At 32.2% G+C, this 17,597-nt stretch overlaps 3 protein-coding genes across 3 annotated transcripts; 1 reads left to right on the top strand and 2 right to left on the bottom strand.

Annotated features, from left to right (window-relative positions):
• Nucleotides 1–484: 484 nt before the first annotated feature.
• On the top strand, nt 485–3,797 carry LOC106401087 (protein LUTEIN DEFICIENT 5, chloroplastic). Its single transcript, XM_048738594.1, has 15 exons — nt 485–887; nt 1,068–1,284; nt 1,362–1,433; nt 1,514–1,624; nt 1,705–1,896; nt 1,980–2,141; nt 2,201–2,296; nt 2,368–2,469; nt 2,552–2,584; nt 2,659–2,739; nt 2,815–2,897; nt 2,995–3,126; nt 3,181–3,241; nt 3,327–3,392; nt 3,505–3,797. Exons 1-15 carry the CDS (start codon nt 652–654, stop codon nt 3,640–3,642), a joined length of 1,782 nt encoding a protein of 593 aa, XP_048594551.1. The 5' UTR covers nt 485–651; the 3' UTR covers nt 3,643–3,797.
• LOC106399341 (formin-like protein 14) lies at nt 3,743–5,617 on the bottom strand. Its single transcript, XM_048737444.1, is given in 9 exon segments — nt 3,743–4,257; nt 4,332–4,400; nt 4,524–4,640; nt 4,704–4,790; nt 4,918–5,012; nt 5,099–5,180; nt 5,263–5,313; nt 5,395–5,475; nt 5,555–5,617. Coding segments are annotated over 9 exon segments (804 nt in total). The 3' UTR covers nt 3,743–4,098.
• Nucleotides 5,618–6,872: 1,255 nt separating this feature from the next.
• On the bottom strand, nt 6,873–8,037 carry LOC125577287 (acyl-CoA-binding protein-like). Its single transcript, XM_048738595.1, has 4 exons — nt 7,907–8,037; nt 7,437–7,554; nt 7,273–7,335; nt 6,873–7,129 (listed from the first exon to the last, which is right to left on the bottom strand). Exons 1-4 carry the CDS (start codon nt 7,916–7,918, stop codon nt 7,044–7,046), a joined length of 279 nt encoding a protein of 92 aa, XP_048594552.1. The 5' UTR covers nt 7,919–8,037; the 3' UTR covers nt 6,873–7,043.
• Between the last annotated feature and the right edge of the window lie 9,560 nt (nt 8,038–17,597).

Raw genomic sequence — 17,597 nt, 5'->3', positions numbered from 1 at the left:
TACTCCTATGTAACGACTAGAGATTTCTCAAAACATATATGTCGTATCCGGGCTACTTAATCCAGTAGATGGTTCATTTTGATAGATGAATTCTTAAGTGTCTGGTTAAATATTTGGATAGAATATGAATAAAAAAAAAAGTCACGCCGAACCGGTTCATTGTCGAATAAATATAGGTTCGGGTTGGTTTGTTCATAAACCGGTTCGATCTATTATAATTTAGGTCAACCAAAGCCCTTAAAAACTATAAAGATACCCAAGACTTAAAAATAGGAGGCCATTGATTCGAACTCGGCTGAGTAGTTGTAATACTCTTTCAAGTAGTAATGAACTGTTTGGTCCGAAAACAAAAGAAAGTAGGCCATTGACATTGACTAATCTACGATGAGAATGACGTGAAGCATTTTAACATACGCGCAGATTTCGCACGTGTAAAACACGTATGTGTTTAGGAAAAGATTTGTTAACCTTAAGAGTTTGGAGTAACAGAACTACTAAAGAAGAGATAATGAGTACACGTTAGTAAAAGCGACACGTCACTTCTCTCACCATCTTCTTCCTCCTCCTTCCTCTCTCCGCTTCACTTTTCTTCAAAATTTTGAATTGCTTTCATGCTCTGTAACTGAGGCTTCTCCAGCCAAATCCGGTTTCATGGCTATGGCGTTTCCTCTTTCATATACGCCCGTTTCTGTTAAACCAGTAACTCACTCTCGGAGATCGAAACTCGTGGTTTTCTCTTCTTCTTCTAATGGAAGAGATCCCTCACCCTCTGAGGAGAAGTCAGTACCTAATGGAGTGAAAAGCATCGAGAAGCTTCAAGAGGAGAAGCGTCGTGCTGAGTTATCTGCTCGGATTGCTTCTGGAGCCTTCACTGTACGCAAATCCAGGTGAGTTTTCAAATCAACAATCAACATGGATTAGACATTAAAGTATTGATGATAATTCTTATGTTTGTTTGTCTTTTTGTAACAAATGATAATTCTTATGTTGCTTCAGACACAACCATGTGTTCTGTTATATGACATGTGCTTTTGTTTTTTTTTTGTTTTTATTGTTCATTGTGAAAGCTTCCCATCAACAGTAAAGAATGGTTTATCTAAGCTTGGAGTTCCCAGCAATGTTCTGGATTTCATGTTTGATTGGACCGGAGCTAACGAAGATTACCTCAAGGTTCCAGAGGCTAAAGGGTCTATTCAGGCTGTCCGTAACGAAGCTTTCTTCATCCCTCTCTATGAGCTTTTCCTTACTTACGGTGGTATCTTCAGGTTGACCTTTGGTCCAAAGGTGTGTGTTTTGCGCTTTATATTGATTGAGGATAGTTCTGAATCCAATCACTTATGTGTTCTTGGTTTTGTCCGTAGTCGTTCTTGATCGTGTCGGATCCTTCTATTGCTAAGCATATATTAAAGGACAACGCTAAAGCTTACTCCAAGGTGAACAAAACAACACACTAGCTGACATTTAGCAACCCATGGTCTTGTTTCCTTATACGTCTCTACTTGTTAATCTTTAGGGGATTCTAGCTGAAATTCTAGATTTTGTGATGGGGAAAGGACTCATACCTGCTGATGGGGAGATATGGCGTAGGAGAAGGCGTGCCATCGTCCCTGCCTTGCATATGAAGGTAACCCAATTTATGACCAAAAAGGACAGTTGGAGATTGTAGTAGCCATTTGTGTTTTACGTTTTCTCTGTTTGTTTTAGTATGTAGCAGCTATGATCAGTTTGTTTGGAGAAGCTTCAGATAGGCTTTGCCAGAAGCTTGATACAGCTGCATCTACAGGGGAAGAAGTAGAGATGGAATCACTCTTCTCTCGTTTGACGCTTGATATTATTGGCAAGGCGGTTTTTAATTACGACTTTGACTCCTTAACCAATGATACCGGTGTGATCGAGGTTCGAACCCTCCTCTGCTTTCAGTTTTGTTACCTTTGGATTAACGAAAATGAAAGCTTTTTTTGTGTTACTCTTTTGTTTAGGCAGTTTACACTGTTCTAAGAGAAGCTGAAGATAGAAGTGTTTCACCTATTCCTGTTTGGGACATACCAATCTGGAAAGATATTTCCCCACGTCAGAGGAAAGTTGCTACTTCTCTCAAGTTGATCAATGACACCCTCAATGATTTGATCGCAACCTGCAAGGTATAAGTCCAAGAATTTTGTTCATTCTCTCTTGGATTCTCATCCTGTTGTCTTTACAGAGAATGGTAGAGGAAGAGGAGCTTCAGTTTCACGAGGAGTATATGAACGAAAGAGATCCAAGCATCCTTCACTTCCTCTTGGCTTCAGGAGACGATGTAACAATCTATCTGTGTCTTCTTCCAATAGTTTTTATCAGCTTCAATTGATTCTTGGACTTTGTTTTCAGGTATCTAGCAAGCAGCTACGTGATGACTTGATGACAATGCTTATAGCTGGACATGAAACATCAGCTGCGGTTTTAACATGGACCTTTTATCTTCTTACAACGGTAAAGAGTGTGGACATATAACAACAAACAGTTAAATTTGCTCCCAAATAAAAAAATGTATAACTTTTGTTGGTAATTGCAGAATCCCAAAGTAGTGGCCAAACTTCAAGAAGAGGTATGGATACATCTCATTCTCGCATACAAGAACATTCACATGGTCAAAAAAGACATGTTTGGTTCTGTGTGTAGGTTGATTCTGTTATTGGAGATAGATTCCCAACCTTAGAAGATATGAAGAAGCTGAAATACACTACCCGAGTCATGAATGAGGTTAAAAAAAAAGAAGAAGCAATTTGAATATCTTGTACTTATTTGGTTTAACAATTTACTTTGGTGTTGGTGCAGTCATTGAGATTATATCCACAACCACCAGTACTGATCCGTCGTTCCCTAGAGAACGATAAACTTGGACCGTATCCCATAAAAAGGTCAAACATTATGGTTTTCATTTGTATACGCTTTTGGTAAATAGCATGTGTTTAAGAATGCAACTTCTGAAGATTTGTGTTTGAAAAAAACTGACAGAGGAGAGGATATCTTCATTTCTGTTTGGAATCTACATCGAAGTCCCCTTCATTGGGATGATGCGGAAGAGTTCAATCCAGAGAGATGGCCTCTTGATGGACCAAACCCAAATGAGACAAACCAAAACTTCAGGTACAAATATATCCTTATTTTGCTTACCACTTGAGTTGAACTTTTCTTCTACAGTTACTTGCCGTTTGGTGGAGGACCTCGGAAATGCATAGGCGACATGTTTGCTTCATTTGAGGTAGAGAAACAATTTACATCAATCAATACTTATTAGTTATTACATGTTAGCAGATCTTCTTATAGTAACTGGGATATGTTTGTAGAATGTGGTAGCAATCGCAATGCTTATTCGAAGATTTAACTTTCAGACTGCACCAGGAGCTCCTCCGGTATAGTCTTTAATCAAACTCTTCCTTTTTTTGTCTCGATACAACGCAAAGATTTCATAACCTGAACTATAAAGATAAAGGCTTGTTGACATTCGTTTTTGTGGATGGATAGGTAAAAATGACCACAGGAGCTACAATACACACTACAGAAGGACTGAAATTGACTGTAACAAAGAGAACACCACCTCTCTCTGTTCCTATCCTTCCAATGGAAGCTCCTCGAGATGAAGTTTCCTCTGCTCGGTCTTGAGTCTTCTTCATCTTTGCAAAACTGAAGAAATAAACAAGCTCAAACAAGAACAACAACAAATGCTTCTAATTGTTTCTCTGCATTATATTATGCAGACAAGTAGAATGTAAAGAAAATTATTATTCTTTGAAAAAAGATATACAAAGTTTCAAATATTTTCTAGGACATACACACGAAGCTCGGATTTTACATCAATGAATGAAGTGATGATCATATAGAGTTTATACTTCCATCATCAAAGTTGTCTATGATCTAGGAAAGATCTCTGCTCGTGTTTGGTATGTGCAACATCGAGTACTATAAAACAAATCTTTCATCGGTCTGAACCCCTCGGGTTGTTAACGTTCCATGTCTATGGATTCTGGAGGTTAACATCATTCGTTATCTTTCTTTGCCAATGGCACCTCTTTAGTTGCATCTTTCTCTAGCTTCTTCTTGTCAGCCTCGGCCTGTTTTTCATTCTCCTCTCGAGATTTGATGAACGTTTTCATGAAAAGAATCAGAATCTTGGTCACTGCAGATAATCACAATGGAGATGAGTGAGTTGCATTTATCACATAATAGCTTTACCATATCCTCACCGAAGTACTGGCACAAGGAATCTGCATTTCCTCCCTGTAAATTACAAATCAGTATTAGGACTTCGAAGTCCCAAAGGGTGTGTGCAACTAAATAATAGTATAACTCACAGATTCTTTATGTAAGGAAGCAAGCAACCTCACTTCTGCTTCAGCGATATCAAGAAACTCCTTCAACACCTGAAAAAATGAAGTTATCTCATTTAGAACAGCTACCAAGATTTTGTGGATCTTATCATCAGGCTACGATGAATTAACAAATATGAGCAAAAAACTATGAACATCTATTCACATGTAGCTCACCTTCCGGAAACCCAGAGAAATTGCACCATCGTTTTCTGAAGCTACGAGTTCTTGCACAACCTTTTTAAGGCCTTTATCAGCCGCCTGCATTTCTTCAGCCAATGTTTTCAATTCAATCTGCAATTTCAGAACCTAGTAAGGAAAATGCAAGCACTAGCAGAAGGGCGTAGCAAAGCAAGCATGAATAAAAAGGGTACCTTAGGCAGCTTCCAAGTGAACAAGGTCATTAGCAAAATCCAGCAACTCTGGCATTTTTTCACCAACAAGCTAAACAGTAGCAAAGAAAATTTACAAAGTTCATCTTAAGGAAACTAACAGGGTAAACAGTTTTATGCACCTCTAATACAAAAGTGCACTCTGGAATTATTGAGATAAGAGAAATATGTGCATCTACCTTGCATAAGTAATGCATCAAAGTCATTTTGTTATTTCTTGCACGAGTGTCGGATAATTTAAGAAGACTGTCCAGTTTGAAACCCACAGCAGACCCTGGAACACAAAAGGCAATACATTACCGAAAGATGCTACAGAAAAAAAAAAACATAAAATTGAAAATGAATAGGAATATATGTAACCTCTTGCAGTTCCCTGATTTAGAGCATTTCCCAGTGTTAAAATTGTTTGCATAATCTGACGCAACTTAGCTGACTCCTTCACCTGTAACATGATAATAATCACTTAATTACCAAGATGGAGGTATATTTCCATGACTTAGAAGATCTTACCCTCCACTATATACCTCTTTAGTAGCAGCGTTTATTGTATTAAGGCAGCTTTTTAAGTCTTCCGCCTGAAAAGAGCAAAAAATAAAATCAGCACAACATGTCTGAAGACAGAAAAGACCAATTGCAGAGAGTATTTGTAGTTATACCTGAGAAGCAAAGGTAATCTTGAAGCCAAACACTCGTAACTTTGCTTCTATACGTGGAACCTTCATTAGTTCCAAGAAAAACTGATACATTTGCAAAGTTAGGAGTCAGAACAAAGGTTATGAACATGTAACATCCAATGCTTCAAGAACTGGAACAAACCTGTTCACACTTTCCAAGCATTTCTTTGTCACCAGTATAAATTCTGTAGACAATAAACAGCATGGGTTAGCTTTAGGTATTAAAGAATTGCTGAAAGGAATATATGAACAGAATCTTTCTTTGGTACAATTCTGATCGAGCTTGCTGGTTAATAAAATCAGAGTAGATAAACCTTTCACAAGGAAAAGCAACTAGGGTTTCGAAGCTAAACAGAACATACTCAAGAAAAGTATGACAAAAAATAATATTAAAATTACCCTCAACAATTCCATTTCTTCCTTCGTCGGACAAAACTTGATGAGATTTTCAACCTGGTCGATGTCCAGAACTGACGAATCTAAGGCTAGAACTGCGCTCTAAGATAAGAAATAGATATGAAATTTTCGGTTAGTATACACGTGAACATGATATAAAAGAGATTCAACTAGGTAAAATGATAGACAAAGACATGTTTCAATGCTAAAATAATGAGCGGCGGATATACTGACAGCAAAAACTTACAAGCATATCTGGTAGAGGAATCTTTATTTTCGTAAGCATTATTTCAGTTATTTGCTCTTCGCAGGTCAGCCTGATACAATACAAAAGGAAAAAAAGTTAGTTAGCACTTAGCACTAAAAGAATAAGTACACCTAAGAGGCAAGAATCATAGTCGTTAAATTAGTTATAGTAATACCCATTTAATGGAATAAATGTAACTTGCAAAGCATATCAAGTGTCAAAGCCTTCTAGTAACCAAAGAATGGAGTTAACTATCTATTTCATGCAGTCTAAAGTTGTCGGCAATACCAACTTAACAAATCCTACTCATGGCAATATTTTGGAAATTTTACAGAACTGCATTTACATATAACAAATTTTACAGCTGCCTTACCAGTTGAACTTTTTCAGGTTTGCTGATACTCGAACGGCGACCTGTGCTTTTCTTATAAAAATGCAAAAAATCATCTTTTCAGAGGAAGCATATATTATATAATTTTTATTAATTAAATTAAAGTTAGGTAAATACCTGATTTGTTTGTTGTTATATATATGCGGGATAATTGTGAAATAAAATATGTTTGGAGAGCAAATGTATAATTTACGTGAATCAAAACGTTAAAACGGAGTTTTATACTCTTACTAATTAATGTTTTTAAATGGATTGCGTTGACAAAAGATGGAATGCGATTGATTATCATGATTATGATGCATGTGGTAACGGACATATACCCTGTAGATAAGATTTATATTCAAATTAACAGGATGATATCACACACAGATAACCTATGGTCACAATTTTCATTAAGCCGCTTCGTTGAGACCAATATCACAAGAGAGAGCCCAAACCAGATGACATATTAAAATCAAGACCAAGTTCACAAAGTAAATACAGATTCATAAACGATAGAAACACAAGAAACAAGAAGAACAAGTCTTATGCTAAGTTATTTGAAGCTTAGATATAGGACTACTGCAGACAGAGGATGAATCATTATGTAAATATTCATCAAGTTGAAGCCGCGGCAGCCTCTGCTTCAAGGAGTTGCTTCACCTTAGTGATGTAGTCACTCATGGCTTCGTCAGTCGATTTCCCTGACATCCACAAACAAAACCAAGACAAAATCAAAAACCCCTCTCGAATCATGGGAGAGTACCATTGAACTTCAGACAGGAACAGCAAAAACTACATCAGGTTACAAGGAAATCAGTAGCAACTCAAATATGAAATGAATTACCTTCAACAGCCTTCCAAGCATCCCACTTGGCTCTTTCCTTCATGCTGAACATTCCAGGACGACCTTCGAGACAATCATAACAAAAAAAAAAAAAAAGCTTTATTAAAACAGCAAAAGTTGAACCAAAAAGCAAACTGAAAGATCTTAACATGGGCAATATTAACTGGTGGTGACAGGCCAGACGGTGGCTTGCTTGTAGAGTCCGTAGAGGATGAGCAAGTCCTCGTTTGAGGGGCTCGTTGTGAGCTTCTTGACATTATCAGCATGCTCCTCGAAGTCCTCCTGCACAAATCAAGAAGAACAATTTCTAATTACTTTAAATAAAACTCAACACATGCGTCACTACAAACAAAGATTCAAACCTAAAAAAAGATTCGATTCTTCATGAAGCTATATACGCTTATGAGAACAAAAGATGATGCTTAACCGGGGAAAACAATTTCGCAGCCCAAATCTGTTAAACAGTTTCACAGCTACATAGAAAATCGAGGATTCAATCGAGGATTCGAGATCACTTAACAGGTAAGATCGATTACATTCTTTGTCTGATATCACATCTGAAATGATAATTAAGCAAACAGTAGATCCCAATATGAAAGCAAAACCTAAATTGGTCCGAACTGATCAATCGTACCTTCAAACCCATGATGATAAGACGACGGAAGTTTGATATAAGTAAAATATGGAGTAATAAGACGGAGACGAGGACTACGCGTGGTGCGGTATATATATTGCCGACACACTCACGCTCTCAAGTATATTTTTAATTTCTAAAGAAATTCTTTAAAAAAGTTTTTATCACAAAAATATTATTAAATAAAAAAAAATCACCAAAATAAATTTTATTAAAGAGAAAAAATCTATTTTTATTCTAGAATTAATTAATTTAAACTTAGTGTTTAAAGTTAAATGGTGAAGTTTTTGGGATAAAATTTCAAATTTGTAAAAACAAAATATAAATATTAAAAATTTCAAAATAAAAAAATTATTTTAATTTTTTTTTAGTATTATTTTTAGAGAAAAAGACTAGGATAGCACCAAACCAAGTTTTTGTTCCCAAAGTAGCACTCAAGGCTCAAAGTCACAAAAATAGGTTTCATTAAAGAGATAAATATACACTTATACCCTTTGGGTTAATTAATTCAAACCTTAGGGTTTAGAGTTAAGGGGTGGGGTTTAGGAATTAGGGTTTAAAATTTTATAAAAAATAAATACTAAAATAAAAAATAAAAATTTTAAAAACAGTTTCAAAAAGTATTTTTAAATTATAAAAAGAAAATTTGAAAAAAAAATAAAAAAAAATTTCAAAAAAAAAATTTCAAAAAAAAAATTATAAAAATTTCGAAACTGAAAACATATAATCTGAAACTATAAAAATTTTTTTTTTTTTTTTTTATTTATTTTTATTTTTTTTTTATTTGTTTATTTAATTTTAAACCAAGGGTATTAAGGATATTTTACCCTTTAATGAATGTCATTTTTGTGACTTTCTCCTTTTAGTGCTATTTTTGAGACATAAACTTCAAAAGGTGCTATTATTGACAATTGCCTTTATTTTTATAACAAAACCTTAGAAAATAATATATGAAAGAATTGCTCTTCTAACAATTATATTAGTATTTTTAAAGAGAGAAGAAAAAAAAAACTTTTACTGTACGTGTAGACCCATGAACCTCGCCGATTAGCTTATCCCGATCAACGTGGGCACAAGGCAAACATGTTATGTGTTTTTATTCTCTACGATCATGTTCCTTCTCCATTTAAACGAAATACACCAAGGCATAACTTCTTGAAATTGAGTCCGTGAGAAAATATTAGTTATTATTGAAAATAAGCTTCGTATCTCTATCAATATTCGATCCAGTTTGAAAAATGTCAATTCATTCTTAGGTTCAAAATAAATTTATAAACACGATCCGCTGAGAAAAGATTTAACGATGAAAGAGATGGATTTACAAAACACTGTTAAAAAAAAATAACTAAAATAGCTTGGATTTAGTGGTTCAACCGCAGGTCCGGATTTGGGTTTGAATTTGGGTTTACAGGTTCAACCGCAGGTTCGGGTCGGATTTCAAAACACTATTCAAATCCAATCTCATGCTCGAGGGACCACTAACCAAAAAGTATGCTTGATGAATCAACAAGGTACGAATGATTTAAGTCTAACTAGTATTTGATATCTTGAAACGAAATAAGATGCATTCGCATCGTAGAGAATATGTCACTTCATCTAACATCACTGAATATATTGTTAGAACTATTTTTACAGACCTTTTGGGTTGAGTAAAAATTGAGTATATGTGAATAGTATATTACAAGCATGTTGGACTAAGTAAAAAATCTAATCTAATGTGAAGTAAATGTTATACTTTGTAAGAAAAAAGTTCATCAGATTTGCAAATTTATGGGTTGAGTAAAATGATAGAAAAACATTTTAGTAAAGTTGATGACTAAGCTAAGTCTATTTGTGACAAATGGCTTAAGCTAAGTAAATTTGGTGACTAATCTAACTTAGTGACTAAGCTATGCAATTTAATGACAAATAACAATTACTAAAGCTCACTTGGTATCTAATTTTGATGACTTAGTAACAAGTGTTAAAAGCTTAAGCAAATTTAATAACACATGTCAAGTAGCTTTATGACTAAGTTTTGTGAATCTCTCCTATAAATAGACATCTTAACTCTCCATTAAGAACACACTCTCATACACTTGAGAACTCATAAATTCATACATAAGCTTTCCACATACAAAAGTTCCATCAATACCTCTAGTTTTTCAAAGTACGTCTCGAGAGTATAGCGTGGTATAATTGGTTCGCAGATTATGTTTTAGGTGAAGCAAAATAGTCTCACGTGGTTTTATCCAGAGACTCAAAATCATATAGAAACCGTCTCACCTACGGGTGATTTATTGAGTTAAGGAAAGTGATCATATCACGACTCCACGTATTCATCTATTTTTCATATCGGTTTCAAACGTTTTACCGCTTTATATTATTATGATCACACTTTGTTTCGTAATTTTCAATATGGATTCTCGCGTTCTAACATACTTAACTCAATAAATCCGCTTCCTGCTTATCGCTTGAATCAGATTAAATATTGCGAACAATATTTCTAAACAATTTTATAAATGGTTTTATAAAACGTTTAAATCAGTCCAAAACGGCTTTGTGAACGCTCTTTAGCTATTCGGCAGAACGCTTTGGTAAAAGTCGAATTATCTTTAGAAAATGATTTACGTGACATTCATTGAAAGGTTCACGATCTCATTTTTCTAAAAAAAAAATAGCGTTTAAGATAGCCTTTTAGTGAAATCTGAAAAACGACTATTAAAGTTCAAGAACGCTTTAAGCGATTCTGAGAACAATTATTCGCAATTCAAAATTGCATGTTCGAATTTAGTTCTCAGTACGGTTTTTAATTTGTGAACAAATTCAACAATGGCTTATGTCCATGGGGAGAATGGTAGTTCAAAAAGTGAGGAGACAACCCAAACTGGGAATGGTCTACCACTTAGAACGCGGCCTAAACAAGTTCTGGTTGTACTAAGTAACATAAGCAGACTTGAGCCCAACAAGTTCGAAATGAACTATGAAATTATGGATAAATCTTTAAGATTGTGTCCAAATGAAATATCTCTTTTGAACAGATCACAATCTAAAGATTGAAGATTGCATTCAAATGATCATGAAATATTTTATACAAATGTGACGAGTGAGACGACAACCCTCTTTGGGAAGGGTCATCCACTTGGATCGCTTTGGCTATGCCTAGTAAGACCACTATATAAATATATAGTGAGTTGAATTCTTCCATGAAATTTTCGTTTACAATGACATCAAGGCAAAGAACACAAGCTCAAAGAAGTGTTCAATGACAAACTATCTGTTCAAAGAGCTTTGATTCTTCATGCATGAGATGGAGACTGCATGTATGACAATTTATTTGCATACTAGGTCTATAGTTAAACTGGGAAAGAAAAATCCAGAAAAGCTATTTCTCATAAGCAATGGCTAAGAACCATATGACTTGATTATCAGGCAAGACAAAACTGTGCAAATCACAAAGCATATAGTCTTCATAATTATGAACATAATGCGAAAAATGATTTTAGCAAAAGAACTAGGTAAACCTAGAATCCCATAAAGTTGTACAACAAAAGTTCTAAACTTTAAATGGATGAGTGAAAAAATAAATGATCTTGAGTTGTCTAAAGAAATGTGGGGATGTGTTGCTTACCACATATAATAAATGGCAAAATGCATATACACTTAGGTAATGTATATTCGTACAAATACCAAAAAATGTAAGGGTGCTTAGTAAAAGTCAAAGTACTAACTCCTAAAAATATGGAGATGCTAAGAAAAAGTTGTAAAACTACCTCCTATGTTATTTTTTTTGTGCAAAAAACATAGAAGGTAGTTTTACAACTTTTCTTAGCATCTCCATATTTTTAGGAGTTAGTACTTTGACTTTTGCTAAGCACCCCTACATTTTTTGGTATTTGTGTGAATATAAAAAGTAAAAAATTATACCTAAAAATTGTGATCTCATAAAGTCAGTTGACAACCTTATGGATATTTTACCAAAGGTTTAATATGAGATTAAGTTTTGAAATCATCAAAGGGAATGAGTTTATTGTCTACGACTAAGGATGTTTGATGGAAACCCCACCATCGAGACTGGAGAACCCAAGAAGTTGGTTCAAGGGAACAACTAAATCAAACAATATCCGATAAAATCACTGAAACCTGCCCATATCCCAAGATTATTACAGTGCTCCTATACGTATAAGGTTAAAAATTGGCTTTTAATGAGATAATACCATGGCCTTCATATGCGTATATAAAGTATAACATGGTACTTTATTATGTTTATGACATGTGTACAAGGAAATCACCTAGTGAGTGAAATGAGGTCGTTTATAGGAAGTGATCAGGCTACACCCTCCAACTTCACTCATGAAACACCAGGCAAGTTCACGGCCAAAATGAACACAAACATGAAAACTTAACACCACGAGAAAATGCAGCTGTGTTAATATATGTTGACTCGGTTTACATAAACTTTTAGGTGGTTCATGACATCAAGTTCACCACCAGAAAAGTAAATCCGACAAATACTAATAGTGAGTAGTGCAAGGCTAAAAAATGCTATAACATCATGTACAATTATTTTTTCGCTTATACTCTCGTAAAGTCAGTCTGTCTAGTCTTAGTTAAGTCGAGTCTGTATAAGTTTTTTCGAGGCTTGCATATGTTTAGATTATTTCTATTCATGTGGGGGATTGTTGGAACTATTTTTACAAGCCTTTTGGGCAATGTTTTTAAACCCAACCCGGACACCGAACTGGACGACTTACCGGATTGTTGGGTCACTGGATAGACCGCGGGTGAATCGCAGATTAATAAATAAATTAATTTTATTATATAATAATATATTAGCTAGGAAAATAAATATATAAGAACTACAGTTTAATATTTTTAAATGTTTTCTAAAACGTAAAATAATAGTTAGGATATGTATATATTTTATGTTTAAAAAGTATTTAGAAAATACTTAACTTTAATTTTTATATTTTTATTTTCATTTGACATACAAAATATCAAAAATTAGTTTAGATTATTTAAATTTTTCTGTAACAAAGTAAGAGTTATGACATCTAAAAAATCAAGATATAAAATTCATAAATATTTAAATGTCTAATGTGAATAATAAAGTAAAATTCAAATTAAAAATAAACCAAAAGTAAAAGATTATTGTAATAAATTATCAATATCGGAAATAAACAAACACCAAATCACATCAACTAATGGTTCTCTCTACCGTCGTTGACTTCATTTTCTTCAAGTGACATAGTGAAATCTTCATCAAAATCTAAAAATCACAAATATAAAACTGAAAAGGGAAAACCTAACTTTTTTTGTCAGCATCTAACTTCTTAATTGGAAATTTAGAATATAAAACATAATCTAAAAACTAAAAAAATGACGTAAAATTTATTTATTGGTTCAACCGGTATCGGGTTCCGAGTTTTAGTAGGTTTTTGTGAGTTTTTAAATATTGGATTTTTTTCACAAAACCCAAACCGGATTTTTTCTGGGTCACCGGGTTTACCAGTTTAACCGCGGGTCCGGATCGGGTTTAAAAACACTACTTTTGGGATAAATAAAAATTAAGTATGTGTGATAAAATCTTACAAGCCTATTGGATTAAGTAAATTGATGGAAAAACTTTTTACTAAAGTTGATGACTAAGCTAAGTCTATTTGTGACAAATGGCTTAAGGTAAGTAAACTTGGTGACTAATCTAACTTAGTGACCAAGCTATGCAACTTAGTGACAAATGGTAATTACTAAAACTCACTTGGTGTCTAACCTTGATGACTTAGTCACAAGTGTTAGAATTTTAAGCAAACTTAGTGACACATGTCAAGTTTCTTTATGACTAAGTTTTGTGAATCCCTCTAAATAAACAGCTTACATTTCCATTAAGAACACACTCTCATACACTTAAATTCATACATAAGCTTCCACATACAAAAGTTCCATCAATACCTCTAGTTTTTCAAAGTAAGTCTCGAGAGTATAGTGTGGTAGTTGATTTGCAAATTCTGTTTTGGGTACATAAACCGTGGTTTTATCCAGGGACTCAAAATCGTACATAAACCATTTCACCTACGTAGACTTATCGAGTTAAAAAAGTGATCATATCACGACTCCACGTATTTGTCTATATTTTTCATATCGGATTTCAAACATTTTACAACTTTATATTACCGTTATGATCACAATTTGTATCGTAATTTTCAATCTGGATTCTCGTGTCTTAAAATATATGACCTCAGCAATAAGAATAACCAGCTATATTTGGTCTATTCAAACCACCAACCGTTTTGCAAAAGAAAGCTTAGGGTCCAATTGGCATTAGGGCTTTCAAGGCTTTGGGATGAGAAAATCTCTAAACCTTCATTTTTACCAATCAGACTTTTTAAAAAATTAACCATCCAAAAATCTCTAAAGTCTTTTGAAGTTTTTCTCTCCTTTTTGTGTTATTTTCCCTAAAACCAACAATACGCGATTTTACAATTTTTTTTTTTCTATGGAAATTTTTCTTTTCTTTCCTTCATAACTAAATTTTTTATTTAAGTTTGTAACAATTTTACTAAAACTTAAAAAAATTCTTGTTCACTTGAGATCCATATTGTACAACTTTTATAATCATATATATTTAAACTTGTAGTAATAATATAATTTCACATTTTAACTATCAATTTTATTTTAATAAAACTTAGACTAACAGTCAAAGTTTCAACAACCAAATTCTCTACATCCATATTTGTAAAACCAAAACCTAAAGCGGAAATCGTTACCAATCTAAGCCTTAATCGACTAAAAAAGATCTAGTTTCTCCCCAGAGCTCCTAGAGAGAGATCTTAAAGAGATAAACCAATGATCTTAATACTTTATTTTAAATTATACTCAACAACCGCAACTATATCAAAGGACTCAACCATTTTCGTCAATCTTCAGATGGAAACTATGACAACGGTACGTATTTTATGGTATATTAATGTTGTGCATAGGTAATTTCGACGAGAGAAATGAATAGCTGGATAACTATCATGGAAAAATAATCAATTCAGGTCCAATCAATGTTGGACCATGATTAAGAATTCACTTAATAATTATTTAGAAGACTAAGTATGTAACCAATACATCTACAATAAAGCTCCTAATAGATTGCCACATCAACATTGACAAAGCATGCAAAGATTGTTACTAACTTAAGAAGATGAAAAAATTAATTATCTTCCTTCTAACAAGATAATCACAAAACAAACACATGCATTTACATTTCTTTTTCCTTTTGGAAAATCAACTCTACTTTATGTTTTAAGTTTAGCTATATTAATTTTGGTGCAAGTATCAGCTATTTAAGGCCCGACTGGTTCAAATGTAGCGGTTGCAGTTATGGGTGCAGGAGTTTACGGATGCGTGTGGTTGCGGCTTCAAGCGCTATTAAGCGTTTTGTATGACTGGCACAACGTTTGAAAATTGTTGTGTTTGCGGGATATTTGCGACTGTTGATTATAAGATATTACAGCGGTTTAATAATAAATTATCAATATTAACCTATTATAACATTATAAAATATAAAAACATACAATTATATAAAATATAATAATTATCAATATAATATGATTAATAAAAGTATTATGTTTATTTATTAAACTTCTTAAATTAGTTGAAAGTTATAGATTTAATAAAATTTTTTTTGGAGATTTGTATTAAAACTTTTAAAAGAATATTTTATTTCATTTTATATATGTGTATATCTTTATATATGTGTATATTAATATTTTAAAAATTGTAATGAATGGTTAGTTTAAAGATTTTGTAAAACAAATTATGATATTGTTTGTGAATTTAAACTAATGTATAAAATATGTATATATTTTTATTTTTAACATTTCCAATTTAATGTTTTAATTTTAAAATTTTAAAATAATTTTGAAAATAATTTTATATTTATTTATCCACATGCAACCGCAAACGCTAGTTGGAACCAACTTTTGATTTTAAGAGGTTCAGAGTGGTTCTAAGCGGTTTGACGCGATTTGTAGCGGTTTGTATGATTGTTTCGAAACACTGTCAACCGCTACCAACCGTAAAATCTGCGTTTGCGGGTAGTAGCGGGGAAACCACTCAGACATGTATTCAACTTTTATTGAATCGAGCGGTGAAAACTACATATACTATTGTCAGTAACAACTATCAAATGGATCAAAAAAAAAATTAATTCATTAGAGAATAAAACATACGAATCCAAAAAAAATATACAAACCCGGCGCGCAGTGCTGGAATACCACTAGTAGAATATAAATAGTATGTGTATAAGTGAGTTTATTGACCTAAAGTATAAATCTCTCTTGAAAAATCCTATTATGTATTAATTGAGAAGTCACTTAAATGACTTTTGTTTAGGTGTCATTCGTAGGTAAAATTTAGAATTAATTTTCTTAATTTGAATGGTTGTTAGTATTTGTATTTTTATTTATTTAATTAAAATTTTAGAAAGGAAACTAATTCTAGAACTACCTAATCTAATCTATATTATCATATAAACAATTAAACATTTTAAATATATAAGAATTAACATAATGTTTTTATAGAAACAATTAAATATTATATATTACATTATAAAATTTAGAATATATATATAAATACATATGATATGAAAGAAACAATTATATAAAAAAATTTAAACATATTTCTTTTAATAGTGGATACAATAAATCATAAATTACAAAAAAAAAAATTAACCTAAACCTAATAATATTTTTTATACTCAATATACATATATATATATATTCTAAATATGAGTCCAATGAATACAGTCAAATATACAATTTGAAAAACATTCAGTCATTTTTCAGTGACAAATGTTGATAGTATAGTTGAGTTATCATTGTCATAATGATTCAAGTATTTGTATATTTAAAATATATATATATGGTAAGTTTTTTAATATATATATATATATATATATATAAATGAAAATATTTACTGTAATATAAAGTTGAAAATGGAACATTATATTAATACGAGACTAGAGCTAATATACTCTATTAATATAATTATTATAGTTTTGATTATAATAAAATTATATGTTAAATAGTTTAAAATAATATTAATCAATGAAAGTTTTATTATAATATAAATTTAAAAAAAAAACAGAAACAATATATTAATACAAGACGTTAAGATCTTATTGATATAGTTTTGATTGTAATAAAATTGACATGCTTATTTTTTGTAATAGGAAAAAGGAAATGATACATATATAAAACATGAGTGAAGAATAATAAAATTTGTTTATTGTATTCTTGCTTATTTTATACTTTTAGATACTTAATTTTTTTATTTGTTTGCCTAAAAATATGGATCTTACGTATTACTACAACTATTAGTTTCATCTGTTTTTATAACATGAAGTGTAAAAAGTATTATAAAATAACTTTTTGTTCATTAATCTTTAGGTTTTTTATTCATCATAAATTATGTTATAAGAAGATTTTTAGAAATTTATGTTAAATTTTATAGAATTATCACTATATCTCAATACCAAGATTTTTTATTTTCAAACTATTTAAAATAAAAAGATTATTTTTAATAACTATGATACTATTTAAAATTATACCCGCAAAATAGCAGCCAACCATATTCCTTTATCAAACGGAGAAAAAAAAATTGTTTATTTACCAACAAAATATTTTCTCTACCAAAAACGACTTAGAAACTGAAGGTAACCTTTGAG

Source organism: Brassica napus, chromosome A8 (assembly GCF_020379485.1).
Source record: "Brassica napus cultivar Da-Ae chromosome A8, Da-Ae, whole genome shotgun sequence".
Taxonomy (NCBI): Eukaryota; Viridiplantae; Streptophyta; class Magnoliopsida; order Brassicales; family Brassicaceae; genus Brassica; species Brassica napus.
This window is presented reverse-complemented; position numbering and strand designations above follow the sequence as displayed.